The following is a 26556-nucleotide window of genomic DNA, read 5'->3' as shown; positions in this document are numbered from 1 at the left end:
AGATTGGAAACAAGGGGCCTCACTACAAAATAGAAATGCCGTAGAAATGTCTGCCAACTGCCAGGCCACCTCACTCCCAACATATAATTAACAAACAACAATGAGATCTCATATTTTGCTAAAAATAATGTTCCTTTCCAAAAAGTTTTTTTTTAAAAGAAGAGTTTCACTCAATTGTTGCTGTGCAGACAATTGTTCAGCACAGTATGGTAACACTTCTTCCTGAGAACCTGCTCCTCAAAAAGGTGGCAATGTCCTAACTACCATTAAAATTTAAATAGAATTTATGACTGAAATAAATTGCAGCAGTGTTTCATAGATCCTTACACCAAACGCTCAATCCAACAGTGAGGTATAAAGTGATCTCAAAAGCAAACAATTTTTACGGTTTGTAGCGTAAGGGTGTCAAAGAAAACTCATGAAAAGTCAATTATTAATTTGTATGCATGAATTACTCTCCAATTTATATTCATTCAATAATGATATAGAATTAAATGTTAATGTTTAAAATATAGTTTAGTTATTACACATAATCTCTGTAAAAGTGATTTTTTAAAATTCACTTGTGGGACGTGGGCATTGCTGGCTGGGCAATCCCTAGTTGCCCTTGAGAAAGTGGTGGTGAGCTGCCTTCTTGACCCTCTGCAGTCCATGTGCTGTAGTTAAACCACAATGCCCTGAGGCAAGTTTCAGGATTTTGACCCAATGACACTGAAGGGATGGCAATACATTTCCAAGTCAGGGTTATGAATGACTTGGAAGGGAATTTGCAGGTGGTGGCATTCCCAGGTATCTGCTGCCCTTGTTCTTTTAGCTGGAGTGGTCATGGCTATGGAAAGTGGTATCTAAGGATCTTTGATTAATTTCTGCAGCACATCTTGTAGATAGTACACACTGCTGCTACAGACCATCAGTGGAGGAGGGAGTGAATGTTTGTGGATGTAGTGCCAATCAAGTAAACTGTTTTATCTTGAATGACATCAAGCTTAAGTGTTGCTGGAGCACCCATGAGAGTTAACAGTATGCATGTAGGTGTCATAAACAACATTTTGTTGTTTACAAAAACACTTAACTTATAGTAGTGTCTAAACTCTCTGCTTCAAAATACAATTGTGTACCACAAAAGGATTCACATTCTGAAAGATATGTCACCACAGGCCTCTTGGACATAATCAGTTCAGTTACAGTAGAAACCTGCTTGGCTAATAGTTCCTTTCTGACATTGCTGTAAGCTTAATTAAGCTTTAGGATCGACAGTTTGCTTCTCCACTTCAGCAGGAAGGTAAGCCACTTTACAGTTCTCAGACTTGGACAATAATCCCTCTAGTTGGTCATTCCAAATGGTCACTAGCTACCATGTAAAAGCTACCCTGTGAAATCAAATATGACAAGTTGTATTTGTTGCTCACAGTGAGCTGGCAACTAAAGCTTGTTTCTACTTGACTTGCTGTTGTCAACTTTCACTTAATAATGTTGACTCAGGGTGCTGAGTTTCTGTCATCAGTATGCATGCACTAACAAGGCCCTTAGCCCTCAGATCTTTGGGCATATGAGACAGGATATCTCAGAGCATTAGGGTTCAGTGTGCAGGATTTGTGTCCTTTCTGTCACCTTTCATCCTCATTATTCATATATTGTGTCTTAAAATGTGATGCAGCTTGACAGACAAGTTATTGCTATTATTGAACTTGGTAGCACGCTCCTGTCTGTTGGAGATCTTCAGTGTGTGTCTTTGTTGAGTTTTTTTTATCTAATTGAAGATGAATAGGCACCAATAGATAGAGCATAAATAGTATGGGGGCTATCAGATAGTATTGCTTGACCTTAGTTTGGATTTTGAAAGCATCTATTTCAGATCTCCCAGTCAAGATCATGGCAGTGGCATCATTGTTAAGATTTATGGGATTGCGAAGTTTCTCAGACATTCAGATACTTAGAGGAAAATCTACAAAGCCTTAAGATTTACTGAATCAAATGCTTTGGTCAGGTTGCTGAATGCAATGAAGATTGCCTGGTGCTATAAACATTTTCCTTTGATTAATTTGGCAAAAAGACTATGTGGAAGTTTCTCTGAAAGATGTAAAGCCACGATGTTTCTGGGATAATTTTTTCAGTGACAGGGAGGTAATTCAGGACAATGGGTGTCAGGAATTTCTTTTCTGTGGTTAAGGAGGAAAATACCTCAATAGTTTTTACAACATGATTTATCGTCATTCTTCTTGGAACTAGTTACAATTGTTAAATTCCTATGTTAGGTGTGGAGTTTTTATCCCCTGCTAAATCCACAGGATAAGTGCATGGAATCTTTGTGTGCAAAAGACCAGTATTTTTGAAGGTAACAGCTGGAATATTATTGTGGCCATAGGTTTCAATGCTTATTTTGTTTCTTTGTTATAGCTCTCCATTGATGGTGGTTCATTCATTGATTTTATGATGGGTGCTGGAGGATGGCCTGGAGTGCATTAACTGCTGCAGTGTAGTCATGTTTAAAGAGTTGTTGAAAATATTATTTCTAGTATTGATGGATGAAATTGTCAGCCTGAAGAAAAATTCACAGTTCTGTGATCAAAGGGGATCTTCTTGCATTGAACATTGTCTGCCGACACTAGTGGTTTCAAAAAAGCTTCATGTCATATTTGTTGGATCTAATTGGCTTTTTCATTCAACGACAATTGAATTTGTTTCCACTTTCCTTTCAGTCATTCCAGATTGTAATCATTCTGTATTAAAATGTTTCCTTATTTCAATTTTGATTCTTTTGCTGCTCACTTTATACAAGCACCCTCTAGTTCCAGTCCCTTCTGCCAATAGAAATAGTTCCCTTTATCTAGATTCCTCATGTTTCTGACCACTTGCAACACATCCATCAAATGTCTCTTCTCCAAAGAGAATAGGAGCAGCTTTTCCTTTCTGTGTGTTTGAATTCCTTCATCCCCGGAACCATTCCTTTTAATATTTTTTTCTACACCCTTTCGAAAACCTTCCACATTTCCTAAATAATGTGACCCAGAATAAGGGATGTGTTGTGGTAGGGGAAGGGCTGGGGAGAGGCAGGGGAAGAATAAAAGAATGGGAGATTATGTATTGCTGCAGATGCATTTATCTTTTATTGTATCGTTAAGAGTGACCATATTGAGAATACCCTCAATCATACTTTGTTGCAATATCACTATGCTACATTGGATAAACTATGAACAGATCTATCAACTCGAGACTGGGAATAGATGAGGCAAAGTGGCCCATCAGCAGTAGCAGAAAACATTGTATTCCAACACAATCTACAATCACATGGCCCAGCATATCACTCATTCAACCATTTCCAGACGCCAGACTTCAGCCAATTCAATTCACTCCATGATTTTAAGTAACTGATGGAGGCACTGAATACTGAAAAGGCTATGAGCCTGGACAACATTCTTGCATTTGTACTGAAGACTTGTGCTTCAGATCTTGCTGTGCACATAGCTAAGCTGCTCCAGTACAGCTACAACACTGACATCTACCTGTCCATGTGAACAATTGACCAGCTACGTCCTGTAACCAAAAGGCAGGACATATCCAACCTAGCCACCCAATCATTCTACTCTTGATCAATAATGAAGTGCTAGAAGGTGTCATGAACAGTGCTATCAAGCAGCACTCTCTAAGCAATAACTTGCTCATTGATGCTCAGTCTAGGTTCCACCAAAAACACTCAGCTCCTAACCTCATTATACCCTTGATTTAAACATGGACAAAGGAGCTGAATTCCATAAGTGAGGCAAGAGTGACTGCCCTTGATGTCTCTGCCACATTTGACTTTGTGGTATTAGGGAGCTTTAGTTAAGTCAATAGGAATCTGGGAAACTATCTGCTACTTGGAGTCATGCCAGACACATAAGAAGATGGTTGTGGTCGTTGGAGGTTAATCATCTCAGCTCCAGGGTATCCCTGTAGGAGTTCCCAGGTTGTGTCCTTGGCCCAGCTATCTTCAACCATGCCTCTATCGTAAGGTCATAAGTGGAGTGTTACCTGATGATGGCACAATTTCAGCATCATTTGTGACTCCTCAGATGCTGAAGCAGTCCATGACCAAATGCAGCAAGACCTAACCCTAACCATAATCCTATTGCAGGTTTGGGCTGACAAGTGGAAAGTAATATGCATGCCATACAAGTAGTGGGCAATGGCTATTCTCACAAAACAGAATCTTACCATTACGACCTCAAAGTTAGTAATCTCAGGATTGCTACCGGTCCCACGTGCTAGTCAGTGCAGAAATGAAAGAATAGCCAGGATGAATGCGTGGCTTGAGAGATGGTGTAGGAGGGAGGGGTTCAGATTTTTGGGACATTGGAACTGGTTCTGGGGAAGGTGGGACTATTACAAATTGGACGGTCTACACCTGGGCCGAACTGGAACCAATGTCCTTGGGGGTGTTTTGCTAATGCTGTGGGGGAGGGTTTAAACTTGTGTGGCAGGGGGATGGGAACCAAATATTGGACAGAAAAGAGGTAGTTACGATAGCCTGTAGGGAACTAGATAATGGAGTCAGTGTGACTAAAGGGAATAGTATTCAGGGAATAGATGATGAACACAAAGCGAGAGGTGGTCTGAGGTGCATTTGTTTCAATGCGAGAAGTGTAGTAGATAAGGCAGATGAGCTTAGGGCTTGGAATGGTACCTGGAAGTATGATGTTATTGCTATTACTGAGGCTTGGTTGAGGGAAGGGCATGATTGGCAACTAGTTGTCCCAGGATATTGATGCTTCAGGTGGGATAGAGAGGGAGGTAAAAGGGGTGGAGGAGTTGCAGTACTGGTCAAAGACAATATCACAGCTGTACTGAAGGAGGGCCCCATGAAGGACTCAAGCAGTGAGGCAATATGGGTAGAATTCAGAAATAGGAAGGATGCAGTAACAATGTTGGGGCTGTACTACAGGCCTCCCAACAGCTAGCGTGAGATAGAGGTACAAATATGTAAACAGATAATGGAAAGGTGTAGGAGAAACAGGGTGGTGGTGATGGGAGATTTTAATTTTCCCAATCCCTGGGATTCACTCAGTGTTAGGGGTCAAGATGGAGCAGAATTTGTAAGGTGTGTCCAGGAGGGTTTTCTAGAGCAGTATGTATGTAGTCCAACTTGGGAAGGGGCCATACTGGACCTGGTGTTGGGGAATGAACCCAGCCAGGTGGTTGACATTACAGTAGAGGACTACTTTGGAAATAGCGACCACAATTCCGTAAGTTTTACAATACTCATGGACAAGGATGGGAGTGGTCCTAAAGAAAGAGTACTAAACCGGGGGAAGGCCAACTATACCAAGATTCGGCAGGATCTGAGGAATGTAGATTGGGAGAAACTGTTTGAAGGTAAATCCACATTTGATATGTGGGAGGCTTTCAAGGAGAGGTTGATTAGTGTGCAGGAGAGACATGTTCCTGTGAAAATGAGGAATAGAAATGGCAAGATTAAGGAACCATGGATGACAGGTGAAATTGTGAGACTAGCCAAGAGGAAAAAGGAAGCATACATGAGGTCTAGGCGACTGAAGACAGACGAAGCTTTGCAAGAATATCAGGAATGTAGAGCAAATCTGTAACGAGGGATTAAGAGGGCTAAGAGAAGACATGAGATATTTCTGGCAAACATGGTTAAGGAAAATCCCAAAGCCTTTTATTCATATATAAAGAGCAAGAGGGTAACTAGAGAAAAGATTGGCCCACTTAAGGACAAAGAAGGAAAGTTATGTGCTGAGTCAGAGAAAATGGGTGACATTCTTAACGAGTACTTTGCATCAGTATTCACCGAGGAGAGGGACATGACAGATGTTGAAGTTAGGGATAGATGTTTGCTTAGTCTAGGTCAAGTTGACATAAGGAAGGAGGAAGTGCTGGGTATCCTAAAAGACATTAAGGTGGACAAGTCCCCAGGTCCGGATGGGATCTATCCCAGGGTGCTGAGGGAAGTGAGAGAAGAAATAGCGAGGGCCTTAACAGATATCTTTGCAGCATCCTTAGACACGGGTGAGGTCCCGGAGGACTGGAGACTTGCTAATGCTGTCCCCTTGTTTAAGAAGGGCAGCAAGGATAATCCAGGTAATTATCGACCGGTGAGCCTGACGTCAGTGGTAGGGAAGCTACTGGAGAATATACTGAGGGATAGGATCTATTCCCATTTGGAAGAAAATGGGCTTATCAGTGATAGGCAACATGGTTTTGTGCAAGGAAGGTCATGTCTTACCAACTTAATAGAATTCTTTGAGGACGTGACAAAGTTGATTGATGAGGGAAAGGCTGTAGATGTCATATACATGGACTTCAGTAAGGCGTTTGATAAGGTTTCCCATGACAGGCTGGTGGAGAAAGTGGAGTCACATGGGGTCCAGGGTGTGCTAGCTAGATTGATAATAAACTGGCTAGGCAACAGGAGACAGAGAGTACTAGTAGAAGGGAGTTTCTCAAATTGGAGACCTGTGACCAGTGGTGTTCCACAGGGATCTGTGCTGGGACCACTGTTGTTTGTGATATATGTAAATGATTTGGAGGAAGGCGTAGGTGGTCTGATCAGCAAGTTTGCAGATGACACTAAGATTGGTGGAGTAGCAGATAGTGAAGGGGACTGTCAGAGATTACAGCAGAATATAGATAGACTGGAGAGTTGGGCAGATAAGTGGCAGATGGAGTTCAATCTGGGCAAATGCGAGGTGATGCATTTCGGAAGATCAAATTCAAGGGCGAACTATACAGTAAATGGAAAAGTCCTAGGGAAAATTGATGAACAGAGAGATCTGGGTGTTCAGGTCCATTGTTCCCTGAAGGTGACAACGCAGGTCAATAGGGTGGTCAAGAAGGCATATGGCATGCTTTTCTTCATTGGGCGGGGTATTGAGTACAAGAGTTGGCAGGTCATGTTGCAGTTGTATAGGACTTTGGTTCGGCCACATTTGGAGTACTGTGTACAGTTCTGGTCGCCACATTACCAAAAGGACGTGGATGCTTTGGAGAGGGTGCAGAGGAGGTTCACCAGGTTGTTGCCTGGTTTGGAGGGTGCTAGCTATGAAGAGAGGTTGAGTAGATTAGGATTATTTTCATTAGAAAGACCGAGATTGAGGGGGGACCTGATTGAGGTCTACAAAATCATGAGAGGTATAGACAGGGTGAATAGTAAAAAGCTTTTTCCCAGAGTGGGGGACTCAATTACTAGGGGTAATGAGTTCAAAGTGAGAGGAGGAAAGTTTAAGGGAGATATGTGTGGAAAGTTCTTTACACAGAGGGTGGTGGATGCCCGGAACGCGTTGCCAGCAGAGGTAGTAGACGCAGACACGTTAGCGTCTTTTAAGACATATTTGGACAGGTACATGGATGGGTAGGGAGCAAACGGACACAGACCGTTAGAAAATAGATGACAGGTTAGACAGAGGATCTTGATCGGTGCAGGCTTGGAGGGCCGAAGGGCCTGTTCCTGTGCTTAATTTTCTTTGTTCTTTGTCCCTTGACATTCAGTGACGTTATCTACATGGATTTCTGTCTCATTTCATCAACATCCAGGGTGTTACCACTGATTAGAAACTGAACTGGGTTAGATGCATGGGAACACCACCATCTGCACTTTCCCCTCCAAACCAATCACTATCCTTACTTGGAAATATATTGAAATATTTCAATCCTTGTTGCTAGGTAAAGTGTCTGGATTCCCTCTGTCATGGAATTGCATGTCAATCTACAACAAATGGACTATAGCAGTTCAAGAAGGCAATTTATCACTACCTTCAAAGGAAACTAGGAATGGGCAATGAATGCTGGCCCTGCCAGTGGTGTTTAAATCCTAGGAATGAATAAAAATAAAATTTGAAGTAATATTTCAGGTGAGGCAAAACCAGTAAAGTTTTAGCATAACTTCTTCGCTTCTAAATTCTGTGCTTTTGTTTAAAATTCTATTTTAACTGGTCCACTTCCTGGACCTGCCCTGCTACCTTCAATAATGATTTGTGTTTTTGTTAACCCCAGGTCCCACAGTTGCTGAATTTCCATTAAAATTGCACTCCTATTATGTCTTCTTATTCTTCCTACCAAAATGCTTCATTTTTTTTTCTCCATTAAACAATATTTGCTATATACTTGCCCATTCCACTACTCTACATCCTCTTGAATTATTTCACCATCTTTAACACAGTTCAATACTTCTAGGTATTCTATCTTCTGTAAACTTTGCATGCCTAAATCTTGGTCATTTGTCTATGTCAAGACTACCTTGTGCTGACACCTGTGGAACACCACAATATTCCTTCCAGCAGGGTGAAAAACGAGTTACTAATACTAGTTTTCCTGTCGTTCAGCTGACTTTGTATGTATGCTGCTACTGCTCCTTTTATTCCACGAGCTTCAACTTTGCTGGCAAGGCTTTTATGTGAAACTTAGTCAACTCTAGTTGGAAGTCAACAAGCATATTATCCTCAGCACCCCTCTCAGTTACTTCATCAAAAAGCAAAAGTAAAGTAAAGTCAGATAAACAGACCTTGCACTCAACAAATCTGTGTTCCTGAGATGCTGCTTGGCCTGCTGTGTTCATCCAGCTTCACACTTTATTATCTTGGATTCTCCAGTATCTGCAGTTCCCATTATCACTCAACAAATCTAGTTTGGTTTTCTTTAGTCAATCTGCTCTAGTCAAAGTGACTGTTCCATTTTGTCCAGGACTATTTTCCTTCACAGAGATTAATCTGATCAGTCTGTGGATGCTAGTTTTGTCTTTTACACCCCTTTTAAGCAAGGGTACAGCATTTCCTCGAGCACCACGGAATTGAACGAGGATTGAAAAGGTATGGCCAGTACCTCCACAATTTTCATTCTTACTTCTGTCAGCATCTTCAGGCACATCCCTGTTGTCCTGGGGGTCAAGGTTTCATGCCAATAAAAAGCTTAGCTTTTCATCAGTACATTCCATTCAGCGTCAACATCCTGGGGTTACAATTGATCAGTAAGATGACTGGACAATTATAAAAATACTATGTTGGATCAGCTGGTAAGAAGTTGGGAATTAAGTCTGAAAATCTGTTTACTAGCAACAAGACAAAACCCAGGAGCGTGATGGCATATTCTCCCCTTGGCTGAATGAGTTGTGCTCCACTAAACTCAAGATTGTTGATGCTATCCAGAAAAACGCAGCAGGGTTTATTGACACCCCATTCACCACTGAAGGCAGCAGAATGCATTATTTAAAGGACGCACTGGCAAAGTTTGTCAGACTTCACATAACAGCGCCTTTCAAACCTATGACGTCGACTATCTAGATGGATAAGGGTACAAAATGCTGGGAGGACCATCAATTAAAAATAGGAACAGATGCTGGCTTTGTCAATAGGGAACTCATCCCGAGAAAGAATAAGCCTTAATTTTTAATCCAACTATTATTGCAATTTTCTCACTGTGGCAGCATCGTTTTCCTGATTAAAGGCAGCAACAAATGATTTCTTTGTACCTCCACCACATCTTGCGGCCTCATCCTTGCATAGCTCTCTTTTTGGTCCCTAAATGACATGCCCATACATTGCTTGTTATGATAATTAGGAAGACATCCTAGGTAGTGCTACATCCAAAATTCTGGATGCGATTTTAAACCCCATCTGAATCAGCAGAATTGCTGAAAATTTGCAGGAATGATTCTTTGCTGCACATGCACCCTTTAAAAAGAGCCCAGAGTGGTTCACTTGCAGGTTTCATACTACCCTTACTGTCCATCTTCAGCCCACATTTACCTACTTTTCTCTGATGTGTTTTTCTACAATATTAGTTTTGTAGATTCTATTTGCTGTTTCTGAAAAAGTCAAAATGATATCAAGTGAAGTATTCTGCCTACTTGTCCCTTTGCCTCTGTGTCTCTAACAAGTGCTTATAATTTAAGTATTCACAATTTCTATTGACTAAAAACAAGCAACAGAAGCTGACTTCTTCAAAATTCAAGATTTCTGAATAAAGAAGTTCAATCTGGAATGAGGAAAGACACAAAATTATAATTTCTGAATGTAGAATTCTGGAATAGCTACAAAAATGTGTGTAATTAATAGCACCTGAAGTTTATCTTAGTTTTTCTCACACAAACATGCCATCTTTTAAAAAAATCCACAGAAACTTTATCTTAATATTGCCTAAGTTTGTTTGCTACTTCTAAAAATGATTGATAAACCACACAAAAAGTGTCAAGAGGCTGCAGAGAAAATGATTGAAAAGCCCAGGGCATAAAGCCAATTAACTGGTAAGTCCATAAAGTTGGATTGCAGAGAAGCTGGCAAACAGAAGCTAAAGCGTAGACAAGCAGAAGTAGGCACTACATGAGGTAATTGCTAGCTAGGAATTCAGTAAAAGTGCAGAGATTTAGCAAGACAAATCAGAAAAAGTAATAAGCAAACGGTGTTTATAAAACAAAATTTTGAAAGAAAATATTTCACTTTTATATACTTTAAATTTTGCAGTGATTTGTGGTATAAATAGTGCAACTGAACCCATCTGGACTATTACAAAGATTCCATGTTTTTGACTTGTTCAAGCAACACGTCCATCCTTCAACATATGTTCAAAGCCAATGTTAATTTCACTAACAACGCAGCCTCATATCTTTTTAGCTAAAATACTGGCAAATTTAAAACAACACACCTCTCCATCTTAACTCATTTGTATTCTTCATACATACTTTTGTTTTTATTCATTTATGGGACATGGGCATTGCTGCTGGGCCAGCATTTATTTCCCATCCCTAGTTGCCGTTAAGGTGGTGGTGGGGAGCTGCCTTCATGAACTACTGAAGTCCATGTGCTGTAGGTAGAAGCAGAATGCTATTGGAGAGGGAATTCCAGGATTTTGAGTCAGCAACGCTGAAGGACTGGCACTACTTTTCCATGTCAGATGGTCAGTGGCTTGGAGGGGAACTCGCAGGCGATGGTGGTTTTTCTCAGCTGGTTTATTTCTTCTTTCACTGTTGACGTTGTCCTCTCCTTTCATTATTTTGCCATGTATCCAGCTTATCTTTAACATTTTGGATGAGCAGGTGTACGGAAAACCATTCAGGGCATGCAGGAAAACAAACAATACTTTGTGTGAGGGGAAGGATAGAAGAAAAAAACAGAAGCACTTGCGGTGAACTGACTCTTCAGCAAACCTTTTGTGCTTTCTGACGGTGACTGTAAAAAAAATAAAAGCCAAGCAGTAGGGAATGATCCATATAGGAATATTTTTAAAATAGCCTTAGGTGGCTTTTCCCAAAATGTATTGAGGCAAAGCAATTTGAAGGATCAAAGTAAGCCAAGTTGAAAATAATTTCAGCTAGGTTCTGACATCATGTGTAGGGAATGGTTCATACTGGCTACGGAAGGTTCAGAAGTGATTCATTGATAATATGAATGTGGATGATGTCAGACCACGGCACCACAGGGATCAGATCATCAAATCTTTCAGAAAGACACGAGTTAAAGCAATGAATGAAATTGCAAAGCTGTTGTGATTGCTATGATCTAAAATCAGACAGGGAGGAATAATGCATTTCATAGAAAGTACTTAACAAATCTTCCGAATTGAACCTCAAGCTCACTATACCGAAGAAGCTTCATACGGAGTAAACACATTCTAATGACAGCGCTCAGAAGAACAGAAGGATCTTGGGTGCTTGTCCACAAATCCCTGAAGGTGGCAGCACTGGTTAACAAGTTCATATAGAAAGCTTACAGGACACCTGCCTTTATCAGTAATGACATTGATAAGAGCAGGATATTGGAGCTGTACAACAGCTGGAGAGCTATATGTTGTTCATCACACTATGAGGATGTGATTGCACTTAAGGTGGTGCTAAGGAGATTCACCAGGATGTTTTCAGGGATAGACAGTTTATGTATGAAGGGAGACTGGATAAGCATCGGTTGTTCAGAGGACAGAATGAGAGGAGGACCTGATTGAGGTGTAAAAGTTTGATGGCCTGAACAAGGTAGATAGCAGGTAGTTGGTTGCTTTAGTTGAAGGGTCAATAACAAGATTTTATTTTTAAGGTGAAAGGCAAGTGGTTTGGTTAATAATTGGGGCAAAATATTTTTACCCAGGAGGGTGGTGGGAATCTGGAATGTATTGACTGAGAGGGTGTGAAAGTTTGATAACAAAGTGTGAAGCTGGATGAACACAGCAGGCCAAGCAGCATCTCAGGAGCACAAAAGCTGACGTTTCGTCAGAGACCCTTCATCAGAGAGGTGTGAAACTTTAACACCTCTTTTAAAAAAAGTACTTTGAGAGCACTTGAAATGTCATAACATTCCAAGCTGTGGATCAAATTCTAGAAAGTGGGACAAGTACAGATTTTGTGTAGTTTTAGTTGGTGCAGACTTGATGAGACAAAGGGCCTCTTCTGTACTGTATGATTCTAACCTTTTGGGGATATTTTCTAAGCAACCTGGTCAGAGATGCTATTACACACCACAGGTGCTGGTGGCTCAGAGGTACAGGCACTACCACTGCACCGTGATTCTAATTTTTTGATCCTATGAAATCTGAAACTGCAGATACCTCAACTCTCTGTTTTCAATGTGATGCAAATATAGGGTAATTGACTGTGATGTTGTAGCTTACTGCATTCTTATTTATACAGATTTCACATCCCTAATGAACCAGAAATTGCAGCTCTGCTGTTTTCAGTCCCTAATATTCTTTAGTGAATGACAATAATTTATTGTGCCCACTAACTTAACGGTCTCCTAGCTATTTTAGGCAATGGTAGCAACATAAAGCAGAATATTAAATTAACTAATTAGTTGTATGTTTAAAAAAAAAGTAATAACAGTCCACTGGTACACAGTAATAGCCTAGCCTTTATTTCAACAGTTTTTAAATGCTTATGGTATCTGTTGTGTGTTCCTGTCCTCACCATGGTGTCATTTCACCCTCGTTTCCATGCCTTTGTCATTGTTTCTCCTATCTGCCTGCATACCAGAGCTTAAACACCCACATGTTTTTGAATACATGAATCCATATTGGATTTCTAATCCAGAAACCAACATATAAATTGATCTCATAGAGACCAAACACTTTAGAACATGATGGCCATAAATACACCATCGCAACTCAATATATTCTGTAGAAATTTAAAACTATAAATATTTTATAGTTAACAGTGCCAGTTTTGCTCAGTCCTACCTACATTGATAAATCATGGGACTTGTCACTATAAATAAATCTTATATTCAAGCTTGTTATCATTTCCTTAGGTAAAGAAAATCATAGTAGCAGCCTAACATACATTAACAAATATTTGGACTTGGTTGAACATTTCACTATTGCCTTCAAAGAGTGACCAGACTTGAAATGTTAACTTTTCTCCCCACAGATGGTGCCAAACCTTGTTTCAGAGATCCAGCATCCACAATTCTTTGCTTATTAAAGTCTTGTCTCAACTGTTTACTCCTGCCTTTCATTGAAGACAAGTAACAGAAGAACAACATTCAGTATTTGAGCAAATTTCTTCAATCAGTTTTAAATGAAAGTAAATATTTGTGCATGTTGTAAGGAGAAGAAAATAAACAACCTTTGTGTGATGTTATTTGCTTTATTTATTTCATGTCAACGAATAATAAAATAATGAAACAATAAATAAAATATCTACACAAAGAAGTTTCAGTCCTGAGATCGACAAAAAATAAAAACAAAACTCATCAGGGTTGTCAGAATATCAATAGAGGGCTGTGCCCTGTTCAATCTAGGAGCGATAGAAAGCATATGTGTAGGATGAGGGAACAATAGGCACATTTCAGAGTAGTTAGTTCCAAGGCCAGAGAAGTTACAGCATTTAGTTATACTTCTTCAAATAAACCAGCTTTCTTCATTCAAATGTACACATAATCCAACTTTTTATTTAAAACACCTTATTTTCCTGAGGAAACATTTACAAAATATTCAAAAACACAAATATGGAAATACTGCAGGCTTTTAAAAGCAAGGTGCACCTTAGGTGGTAATTGTGAAATGATTTTTCCCCCTGCCTCTTTCCATATACTTCATATATAAAATTAGGACTAGATAGAATGTGTTGCTGCATTCATCCCCATAGCGGGAGGTAACACTGAATAATTATTCAGGGACACAAAGAATTTTCAATTGATTTTGTGTACAACCTTGCTATCTAAGTGAGTGAAAAGGTTTAAAAGACGAGGTTTACTCTAGTTTGTTAGAAGATTTACAAAGCTATTTTAAAAGTCCTAATTAGTCCAGGCTAAAAACTTTTGAACATGGAAACTAGATGGGCGAGTCCAAAATTTTCATAATTGCAAGTTTCTTTTGTTTAAACTGACTAGTTAAATTTTAAAGGAAGCAAAGGTCCAAAAGAAAAAGTAAATTTTAGAATGCTATCTAAAATGAGGTTGTGCTAAAGGCTTCATTGGGCTGCAGCCATCCAAGATTAAAATAAATCAAGCAAGTCAGTAGAATCTGAACTTGTGTTCCAATACGAGGTAACCATTCATAAATATGAAGGCTTAGCCCCTCCCTGATGCCTGTTTCTATGACACTAAATTAGAAATGCAATTAACAATGTATAGCTTATTTTGCTAGTTAATCAGTGAGATGCTTTATACTTTTGTACAAAATATTATTGCACAGTACTTGAAATTAGAACAATTGCCATTTCTTCCAAAAATATTTGGAGACATAGCTACATAAGCACTTTCTACTATTTTAAAATGATGGATTTTTGGAATTAAATTACAAGACAGGAAATGAATCAGGAGGTCCAGATAACAAGGAACGGCAAGACAAAAAACGCAACTATTTTGTAATCATCAGAACCCCAAGATTAATTATTGCCTTGTAATAACATTAAGTATGAGAAATATAATGCAAATGGTGATTTAACTTGCTGTAGGTTTTGTTTATAATTGTTCATAACACTAACAGCTTGCAGTGTTTTCATTGATGCCCAATAGCACTTACACTGCATGATAATGTCAATTTCTAAAAGCAGTGATAATATATATGCTGTATATTATACACATACATATTATAGATATGTACATAAATTGAATGTAGAAATCTAAAAATTACATTTGGTACTCATGATTTTTGATTAAATTTCAGCTGAATAAAATTTCTACTACATTTAGCATAATTGCCCAAACCAAAACAAATAGCAGAATTTGATGTGAATTGACAAAAATTACCATCTACTCCAAGCAACTTTTTTTTGCCACGCACAGCTGAGCAGTTGACAGTTTAAAGAGATACAGTTATTAAAATTTTCTTCTTGGTCCTAATCTTTCTTACTCATGTTCACACACCAGTAAGATAGATATGCATCAGCATTGTACCAATATTGCCTAATTATTTGGTTAGATTTTCACGTACAATGTAGCAATATTTTGGTTTCAATAATGAAATCCTGCACTCACCAGTTACCCAGGAAGTGAATAAATTAATAATGATGATTTAGACTTAAAACCAAGGATATGTTTATTTTGACAATGTCAACATTTCACTTTTTCCATACATCTAATACTTGACTTATGACATGTTTCGGCTTCTTTCACCACACTATGAGGTTTCTAGGCTACATCACAATTGAGCATCCCTTCTTGCAATACTATCCACTGTTAAATTTTGAAGTATAGCAAGAATATATAATTTAGGATTTCCAAGTAATCCTTACTTGCCAAGCACTGTATTTTTCTGGCACTTGCTCCTAGTTAATCAGTCCCAGAAAATAACATTAACGATTTTACTTAACCCATTATAGATGCAGCCCTAACAGGAAACCAAAAGTGCTGACTTCTTTATCCTATTAGTACGATTGCACTTTCAGCAGTCCAGAACCGAAGTGCTGGAATTTTCACTCTCTCAAATCCTAAGATGATATGTAAAACCTATCTTTTTGACCAACCTTTTGCTCACTCATCCTTAAATGTCATGTGTAGTCTGGTGTCAGATTTCGCTTGTTGAAGTTCCTGTGAGGAGCCTGTGGATATTTCACATTGAAGGCATGTATAAATTAAAGCAAGTTGAGAAAATAAGTTTTGACTTAAATGAACTGGTCAGCAGTACTTTCCATCATAAAATTGTTAACTGTAGGATGTGCAATACTCCTACTGACAATAAGTGGGAGCACATTTTGTCTGATAACTAAACTTTATACTTGTTGGTAAAAATATTGAGACTATTCTGCTTTTCTTCCCCTTCCCCTAAATGGGCACTAGTGGAAGTTCTGGATGAGACTAAAATGGAAACCAAGAGAAAATGGGGCAGCACGGTGGCTCAGTGGTTTGCACTGCTGCCTCACAGCACCAGGGACCTGGGTTTGATTCCACCCTCGGGCGATTGTCTGTGTGGAGTTTGCACATTCTCCCCGTGTCCACGTGGGTTTCCTCGGTGCTCCAGATTCCACCCCCCCCAGGCCAAAGATGTGCGGGCTGGTGGATTGGCCATGGTAAATTGTCCCTTGTGTTCAAGGATGTGTAGATTAGGTAGGTTACAGGGGAATGGGGTCGGGGTGGGATGCTCCGAGTCTTGTTGGGCCAAAGGGCCTGTTTCCACAGTGTACGTTTTATGATTCTATGATGAATGTCAAATGTTTCCAGGGCTACTTAACTTTAGTTGATAGCATACCTAATCAGTTCTGATCACCTATTGTACTAACACCATTAGGGAACTCTAGGTGGCGGGATAACCAGACTGCAGCTTTTGGGGCCACATTTGAGGAGACTAACAAAAACTAAAAGAAAGTTGGATCAACTGCTCAAGGGAATCACCACTGCAAAGAGAATGATTTCAGTGGCAGTGGGTCTCTGCATAAACCAACTGTATTCTTATCGGCACTGGAACTTCAACTTAAAAAAAACTGCATGTAACACTTTCCAGACTTGAAAAAAAGCATTTGTACAATTTTATTTTCTAATGAATAAAAAAGGTTGAATAATTTCAAGAAAGATTTAAAGTTGATGATTAGGAATGAGTACATTTGCATCAAGTGCGTGCTGCTTAGACTGTAGAGTGATTTACAATTAATGCACTGAATTTTAGATGAAACTAAAACATAATACAGGCAGCTCACTCTCGTCAGCTGCATATATACCTACTTATCAGAATTAGTCTACTTGTTTGGGTAGGCTTTGACTTGTAATTGTAGACAAAATCTGACCAAAATTCACGTGGACTGTAACTCTTTCAGCTTTTAAAATGGAGCTGAAAGAAGGAATACCAGAAATTCTGTGGATGGATGCATGGGGAATTGGGTGAGAGCTGCTGGCAGTGGTGTGGAGGAGAATAATAAAGTTTTGATACTTATTATTAGCAATTTGGGATTGGATTTAATCAAGCAACAGCAAGCTGCCAGAGCAACAGCATCCATACATTATTTCCATGCAATGTAAATTGGGCTTTCAAAAGGAATTTATCAAGCCTATGGTTTTGTTTTGAAATTCACCTTTTGTAACGTTCCACATGTTAAAAGCTGGCAAACTAAATTGGACCGTTCATACCACATCTTTTTCTGTTAGTCATTTATGTATGTATCGGCACTAGATTAGTCCTTTTCTCACCTATAATACATTAGATACGCCAAGCATGGTCTATTCAACTAGAAGAGCCATGAAAAACCTTTTACCGTTAAAAATATTATCTGTACATTTCCTCCCAGGAGACCACAAAAACATCAGTTTTATCTACATAATCTTTTCATATTCTTTCCATTGATTGGATGCTGAAGAAGAGAAGAGAATTTTTTTGCCACAGGTGCACATTGCTCCTAAAATGACAAAAAGAATGTACTGCAGTCACCTTGTCTGCACTTTTGTCTATGTTCACCTTTTAAGATGGCATATCCTCACCCTCCCATGTTGATAAAAAAGGATGAATTCTCTCCATGATACTACTGAAAATTTTGATGGAAGTCCTTGAGCAGAATGTACCAGGAGTGAAACAAATCTGATTATTGGCTAGATTAATGAGTCTGAGGACAAAAATAAATATAGGCACTCTTTCTTCACAAAGGTAAAATATCTTCTCAAATTCTTTAAATGAAGACGCTCATTCATTTAAACAAATAAATCCCATTCTTTAGATGTTATTCTTTTGCCTTTTCTCAGCAACTGGAAAATAATGAGAGACTTGCTTTTCACTGCGCAAAGAGTGAACAGAACACTGCGCACAGAGTCTAATGACATGTTATATGCTGTAAGGAAGAAAAATAGAATGACGCAATGGTCTAAGTCGAATCCAATTAGCAATTTAACACCATTATCCTAATGCATACACCTTATTGTTTGGCCAAGGATATGCTTGTTCAAAAGTTGATAAGGTCATCATGGGTAGAATATTTTCTGGATTAGCTCTATTAGTAGCAATGAACCATGTAAAGTAAATATCGGACTGAAGAGAATTCGGCACTCTTTCTTCCTAAACCTCCACCTTAGAGCCACTTTCTGTATCTTTCAAACAGTAATAGTATCAGCCAGTCAGGAGAGTTTATGGTTTCTTTCTTTCCCTTGATAAATTCTAGTTTAATGTTTATTCTCTACTCAGATACTCTGGCATCTAGGTTTTTATCAAACAGATTTTCAGCTCTGATATTCAGGATTTTCTCTTAATGTGTCAGTTCATCCAATTCAGAATAGTTCCCTTAAAGAGATTTCAGAGATAGCAGCTGAAACTAGAAAATGGGGTTATTGTTTCCACATTAAGCAAATGCAGAGTTTTAATTTTGACATCAGTACAAGCTTTAGTTAATAACTATATTTAGTTCCGGTGTCATAACAAAGGGATAACATCCTGTTACTGACCTACCTATTTGCAGGCACATTGCATGAGAACAATGTAAGGATATAACTTGGGCTATTAAAGAAGTGCCTTAGAAAATGTACTGCTAATAAATGGAATTGACTGTCAGGGTATATTCACTGGGAGTCAGTCTTGATTTAATAGATTCCATATTTCAGTCAATTAGAATTTGATTAGTTGATGAATAGTGTCTAAATATATTTTATTATTACCACATACAAAAATTCTTCATCCAACTTATCATTAGCACAATATCGAAAACTCCACTGCATCACCACTGATCCCATTTTATCGCACAATACTGTAAGATGCAAGCATGGATGGAAAATAGAATTACATGTACTATAGGTGCTGAAAAGTTGGATTCAGTTGTTTTTGTTTTACTCTTCTCTCCAAATTTTACAAGAATTCCATCAGCCTGAACATCAATTATACTACATAAGCAAATGAGAATGTCTGCATTCAGTCTAAAACCTAATTCCTAAGTGTTTTTTTTAAACTTGCTGGATGGTTAAAAAGAAGAAAGATCTCAATTCTAGAAAATATGATTTTGAGGAATTTGCCATCAGTTCAGTAGTGAATGGCTGTGCTAATTTTCTTTCCACCCCCCAGTGTTTGAAACAAGAAATTCTGATACTATATGGCAAATAAACTCCTGTTTCTTTCTGTATGGAAGGGAGCAAGCTTGGGAGATGAAGGCAAAGGGAAAAAGAGAGGGTATTTAAAATGGTGTTCTGACAAGTCAGGATACTTTGTAACTGAGGTGTTTATAATGCTTCACGACAAAATAATTATTCTTGGACAGAGTTTACATTTATTATCTGTGGCTATAATGGATTGGGTAGGAAGAGATGTGTATCCTTTAAAACTTCTACTGTATTAAAACACTGATTCAGGTCAGACTTGTACAAATGCATAGCTGATCAAAACAATGGTGGGCAGTGTATAATTCACCTGTCCTCAAAATTCAATTCTAATTAGAGCCTGATCCAGTTCCTTAGATTTAATAATAGGTTACTTTTCCATGTAGTGGGTGTACCTACTACCCCCAAGATAGCAGCAGTTCAAGCTGGGTGCACACCAGGTTTTCAAAGCCAAGTAGGGATGAGCAACACTTGCTGGCCTAGCCAGTGAAGTCAACATCCTGTGAAGGAATCAATTATATATATATATATAGCCAATGATACAAAATATCATCACTGACACATCTTTTGTAATGTGTTTAGGATGTGTTTACTAAGAAATTGGAATCATGAATTTGTAACTATGATTAACAATGTTTTCCCAAATCAGAGTTGTAGAGTGAACCTTCATTTATGTCACTGAAATGCAAGGCTTAAAAGGATCTTTCAATATTATTTTTTATGCACAGCCAACTGAATTTCAGAACATTTTTGTACTATGGTGTTATAACTACATAATTAACAACAAAAAAAAGGCTGTGTCCCAGATAGCAAGGTGTAGAGCTGGATAAAGACAGCAGGCCAAGCAGCATCTTAGGTATCCCAAACTGTTTGCATACAGGCCTCTCATGGTCAGTTGGGTGGAGAAACTTGTATCTCTTAACACAGCTGAAATCAAACCAGGTCCAGAGATGCAAAGGACAATATATAAATTGACCATCCTAATGAGTTTCTCTACATCAGGAGATTAACCTGGTCAGTCATCCCAGAATTTATTTAGTATGGCTAAAGTGGAAAATCAACTATTTGTTTGTCATTGCCAAGTTATGTTTGTACAAAATATTTGTATGTTGACTCCCTTGTGATAATTAATTAAATCACACCCCCAGTATGTACCATCCACTTACTTGACAGGTAATGAATGTTGACTATCCTTGTACACTTACTATTCACGTGAAAATTAAGTGATTCAATAACCAAAAATGCGGTAAAATACCCTCAAGTCCTTCTCAGTTTTTCTCAATTTGGAACAACACGCTCCTGATGTCACATTCCTTATAGCCTCTGTACAATTATTTGCATTGTGCAAGGCAATTGTATTTGCTAATTTTTCTCTCATACTAAATAAAGGCTAGATACACAATTGTGTGCACAACAAATAAAACAGAACAAGAATATACTGATTTGGAAAGCAACTAATAAAATAAAAATTAAGAAAGTCAGCATCCAACAGAACTCGGCTGGGATTAATAACAAAATCTGTAAAACCCAGTACTTATGCAACAAACATTCAATGCTTTCTGGTGTTTCCATACAAATTGCTCAGCAAATTCAAGTTAAAGCCAATTCAACTAATCACATCCAAATTGGGCACCTGGTTTCTAGGCTATAAATTATATTTTGAACCTCACTGAAATTTGGTGGCTGAATTTCATCAGATCTTTACTGGTGTTACACAGAGCAATAGCACGCAAGCGTGGGAAGTACTTGTGGTCATTATAAAGTTTACTGATGTTTCTATACTAAATCAAACTGTAGAAAGGTAAGAAAAATTGACCTATTATGGTGTAGTTTCCACAACACACCAACATTATAAGTAACACTGAGTACGGAAATTTAATCACATCACACGGGTGAAACACGACTGCCACGGCCACAACTGGACATGTAGAAAGAATACAAAAAGAGGTGTAAATTTCATGAAACATGAGACATTTTGGATGTTACTACACAAGCAGAATTTGTTGGAAATCTACAACAGGTGCATCAATATTGAACAAAAAAAAGGTAATTACGTGGGTCTCATGAAATATTTATACTGAATCTTGAATTTTCTCCTTACAAATGCTGATCATATCTATCTTTCATTTCAAGAAGTTGTGAAATAGCAGCACCCAAAACAGGACTGAGGCAATAGACATTTTGACTGAATCAAGTAGAAGTTTATACTTGTCCACAAGAACATGGCCTCCAGTTGTTGAGGGGTGGTGGTAGAGGATGTAAAATTGGAAAAAGGAAAGAATACAACCATCCAACTATCTTTTATCTGCCCTTCTGTTGTTTATTAACAAAACAGATATAAATAAATCTGCAGCCTCCTGTTCCTCATTCTCTGGGTTAAAGCCGTAAAATAGTGTGAAAATGTTGATAATAATCATAATATTAATTTTATCAGATGGGGAAGGAGGGGAGATAAAGGAGGAGGGTGGGTGGGAAGAAAGGGAAATAAAAAGACTGGAATGAATGCCAAAGCCTGTTGTCCCAACTGAGCAGCAAAGTGACATCAAATTGTAATAGTTCTTCATAGATTCTGGACACCTGGTAATTCCACATGTTAGAGGGTTGACATTTCTTCCATCATAAGATGCTTCGTACCCAACATAGAGAACAAACCAAGAGTTTTTTTGAAAAAATTCAATTGGAAGATTTTTAATCCTGCATGAATTAATGTGTAACAATTAACTTTTATCTTTAATCATCCAAATTATCTTGCCAGACATTAAATAGTATAGAAAATAAAAGGTTATGCAATTGTAGTGGTGATCTAAATACTTACAGCTTGTAAGATATTGAACAATTAAAAGGAAGTGTATTTTTTGGCAATATATGCGGAAACTGCAAGCTACAGCTTACTACAACGCTTCAATATTCTTGGATTAAAATACAAATCTGTTAAAATAATTTTGACTAATTTATCTAGGCAACTTGTCTTGGTTAAGCGAAAACTTGCTTTATGACAACTCCATGAAATTAAAAATTGATGTTTGGAATTAAGAACATGTAAATTGTGGTAATTTGATTAGAAAAGCCAAAATTATTAACTCAAACACAAGATGCAGTGTTAAGATTTCTTTTACTGTGGTTTTAAGGTAGCTGCTGAGTGGTGGCTAGTAGCAAATTTAAGGAGTGTGGGGAGGGAGAACATACTTTTCAAAGTATCAATGGCCCTCTGAGTCACCGGAATCCGGATCATGCAGCACTTAATAGCTAATTGAATAATAATATTAGAAAGTATCAGAAGCAGCAAAAGTTATTTTATATTTGATGGGAAAGTGGGAGAAGCAAGATAAAACACTACCTTGTGGTTCATAGTGAGGTCCACAACAAATATCAATGTAGGCTTTGTATCGGTGCCAGCTTGGCTACTTGCAGTAATCTGGTATGGCCTGTATAATTGTACAGTTGAAAAATATTACAGTTTCTCAGTAAAGCAGCTCTCCATATCAGGATATTCTGCAATGCACACAAGGACTTTCTTTTCCACCCCCTCCAACATAGCAATATAAAACAAAACGGGCCAGTATGTGCGCGCGCGCGCGCACACACACACACACACACACAAAGGTTTCCTCATCCTATGGAAATATCAATAAATGTGTAGCACATTCTTCTTGAGTGCATTTATCAAGACAGTCAACCTTTATAACTTCTCACAGCTTGTAATGCTATTTTAGCACAATGTGGGTATATATTTCATTACAAAAACCCTTTAAAACTAGCAATTCCTAAAGTGAAATTATCTTAATATTTTTTAAAACTTAAAAGTATAAGTTATTTGTTGTAGCAGCCAACACAATTAAAATTGCAAATAAGAATTAAAGAATTAGGTTCAAGTTTTCCAAGTTATTTTCTTTTATATTTTCTGGTCAGTCCCCATATTTATCTTTTTTCCAATACAGTGCAATAACGACTCTCCACTAGGATTTAGGCAGTAGCTCATCTTTTGAAACCACAGCAAATTGAAGATGACAATGATGAAGCAACCATGGCGAGGATCCTGGGACTACATGGTCACAGAATTCAGCACAGGATTCGAAATTTAAATTTTTCTGCATGCAGACTCATCAGCACACATGGCAAAGCTTTCTGCACATTTCTTATAGCATCTTACCCTATGATGTCCAATGCTAATCCCCAATCCCCATTTTATTGTAATTTTTTAAAAAAGCCATCCCTTACATTGTCAACATCAGTAGATTTGATACTTTTGTCCAAACCAAACTCATTTCACCATCTTGTCATCCCTGGAACAGTTTAAACACTCGACTTCCATTTGCCTTTGATTGCTGTATTGAGGCTGGAGGCTTGTGTATATCTATAAAAGATTTAACACTATCATTCTATTTTTTTCCAAACTGCAATTCTCTATCTGTAAACAGGTAGTCGAATGTGAGCATTTTGGTGGTCCAATAATCGAGGTACTGACACAGTCTCATATCCTTTACCCAACATTTGCTCTTTAATGCAGGGAGGGTGAATGTCATTGATCAAATATTCCAGTGACTGCAGACTACTGCTGAGGATAGAGGTATTACACAGCGTTCTACTTGAGACACTGGTGAGCCCATCTGAAGGATGAACAAGGTCACGATGGCCATTTGTGAGGTCCTGTGGGTTATAACAGTCACTGTCTGGTGTCACGAGTACGCTGTTCCATGGGGCAGCCAAATACTGCCCCGTTGAAAAATTGCAGTGCATGCCCACACAGTTCAAGGGAGATGAAGGGACTTTTTCAATAGTAGGTGCCAAAGTATATGGTCGTGGGACACCACAAACCTCTGGTGATTTACTTATTATTCCCCCACCACCACTGCCAGAATATATACGGATTTGTTGTTTCTGTTGCCATAGTAAATAATCCATCCCATCTGCATAGGCTGCAGGTTTAGGACCTGCTGCAGAGGCTAAACTTGAAGCAGCTGTCAACTCTGCTCCTCCACGGCATTCAGACACAACATTTCCAGCATACATCACACTTCCATTAACCATGCTGGTAAAGCCATTGACTGTATTGCGGCTAGCTACTGTGATTGGACTTGGATTGGTGACAAGAGACCCTTGACAGACTGCAGTTGAAGCTTGTTGCGATGCCTGAGCCTGGCATTGCTGGTTGATCTGGTAGATGATACTTTGAATTGAAGGGAGATTTGACTGCTGTAGAGCCAAGCTACGTCCTCCTACTGGAATAACTGATGTGGCAACCGTTACATTAGGTGGAGCAGGTCCTTCCAAAGATTTCTGGCCATTGTGGTAACTTGTTTGCCCAGTACACGATTGACTCTGCGCTAAAGTGCTTGGCACCGGGTAGGGTCCGATGTTGCCATTTCCAACTTGTGCTGGCGACATTCGTGTCCTCTTGCCATCTGTACTTTTCACCACACTTTTACTGTGCACCTTCACAATTGCTAAAAGACCCTGATATCCTCCAGACTGTGTAGGGTATGGACTGTATCGTTGACCTGTTGTATCATAGCCATTTACAGTCCTGTTAAGGTGTTTATGCTGAGGAACCCTGATATTTGTAGGAAAGATCTTGATTGTTAGTGGGCTGTTAGCCACCTTCTGGGCATAAGCATCAAGTTCAGCTGGACTAGGATATCTTGGAGAAAGCGTAGGTGCGACTGACTCACCTGAAACAGAATATAATATACAAAATTAGAATGAAAAAGGAAAATTGTTGAAGTCACATTTCTGGTGCCTCCCTTTTGGCATGCCTATTAATAGACAAATGGGACACAGTTTTACAAGGTTAATATCCAGTAACATGCATCTAAGATGATAAGCTCCTGACTTCACAACATATCATAGAAAAGGAAAACTCAATCATGTCATCCTGATGCACTTATACAATACAATGGCTAGCTTAAGACTGACACAAGCAGCAGCATGGGAACAGATCATCTATTAAGTAGGAAATGGTAACCAAATGGTGAGATATCAAATTGTTATGGAAGAATCAGGATGTGTGAAATAGATACCAAAATATTAATGGCCTCAAAATAATATTGAGTTTGATTCACCGTCCAGCGGGAGTGTGGAAGCAGACAGCCCAGGATGGCCGGCAGTGAGAATGGGAGCAGATAGACTGTGGTGGTCAGCGGCAAAAGTTGGAGCAAGCACACCAAGGCAGCAGCAGAAGGAGGAGCAGGCAGCCTGTAGCAGTAATAGGGGCAAAGGTCTAGCCCTTGCGAGGAGTGCTAGTTCAACTTGGCCAGGTGCTTATGGACTGTTGCGTTAAGCTGTTAACTGTATTTCTTTGTTTTTCCATTTTTTAGTAATAAGGATTGTAATGTTTCACTTTTTAAAACTTTTTTTCCTTATTTGTACCTAGAATTCTGTACCTAGGTATCTTTGTACCTAAGATGGCACTGTAAGTGGCGACTTGTAAACTTTTCACTGTACTTACGTGAGTACCTGTGACAATAAACCTAATTCAATTGTGAAAGTCTGAGTTTATGGGTATGAAGTATATGGATAGGCAATGGCTTAGTGGTATTATCTGGATTAACAGACTAGTGATAATATTCTGGGAATTTGGATTCAAATCCAGCCACAGCAAATGGTGGAATTTGAGTTCAATAATAATCTGGAAATAAGAGTCTGACAATGACTACGAATCCATTGTTGAATGTCCAGAAAAGCCCATCTGGTTCACAATGCCTTTTAGGGAAGAAAACTATCATCCTTACCTGGTCTGGCCTACATGTGACTCTCTGAACAATTAGGAATGGGTAATACTGCTCACATCCCATGAACGAATAATAAAAAAAAATTTAATTCTGCTAGAAGCAAAAATAGTCAGGAATTGTACAATCTGGGCGTTGTTATCTAAAACAGTTACTAATTTTGCAAAAATATATTTAGATTCCAGTGTAATTAAAATGTTAAACATTTTGAATTTTTTTTGCCTCAAAGATTGTGGCCATGGCAACTCATATTTGAGGTGGAATACATTTGTGGGATCTGGTACGGGCCAGTCAATCACAGTTTAAAAGAATGGCACATGTAAAATCTAAAATGTCAAAGCTATGGAAAATAAAGTTGAGATACAGTGATAATTTAATATTTTACCCACTTGTTCAGAGAAGAATTTGTAAAGTGA

General features: G+C 38.6%; 1 protein-coding gene across 5 annotated transcripts in view; it reads right to left on the bottom strand.

The window, feature by feature from the left end:
• Positions 1-26556, bottom strand: part of tchp (trichoplein, keratin filament binding) — a 525906-nt gene that overhangs the window by 235116 nt on the left and 264234 nt on the right. The window contains exons 7-9 of one of the 5 annotated variants that reach the window (XR_007249949.2): positions 23634-25084; positions 22753-22840; positions 13558-22041 (exon numbers count right to left, since the gene is read on the bottom strand). The exons of 2 other annotated variants lie outside the window; for them this stretch is intronic. Coding sequence is in view for 1 of the 3 variants with exons in the window: in XM_048555829.2 (XP_048411786.1) it covers positions 23820-25084 (1265 nt within the window). In the remaining 2 variants the exon portion in view is untranslated. Of the gene's footprint in view, positions 1-13557; positions 25085-26556 lie in introns of those variants that run through there. 2 more of the 5 variants (XR_007249948.2, XM_048555829.2) reach the window with 2 other exon arrangements.

Source organism: Stegostoma tigrinum, chromosome 26, assembly GCF_030684315.1.
Source record: "Stegostoma tigrinum isolate sSteTig4 chromosome 26, sSteTig4.hap1, whole genome shotgun sequence".
NCBI lineage: Eukaryota > Metazoa > Chordata > Chondrichthyes > Orectolobiformes > Stegostomatidae > Stegostoma > Stegostoma tigrinum.
The sequence above is the reverse complement of the archived record's forward strand: the minus strand, read 5'-3'. Positions and strand labels throughout refer to the sequence as shown.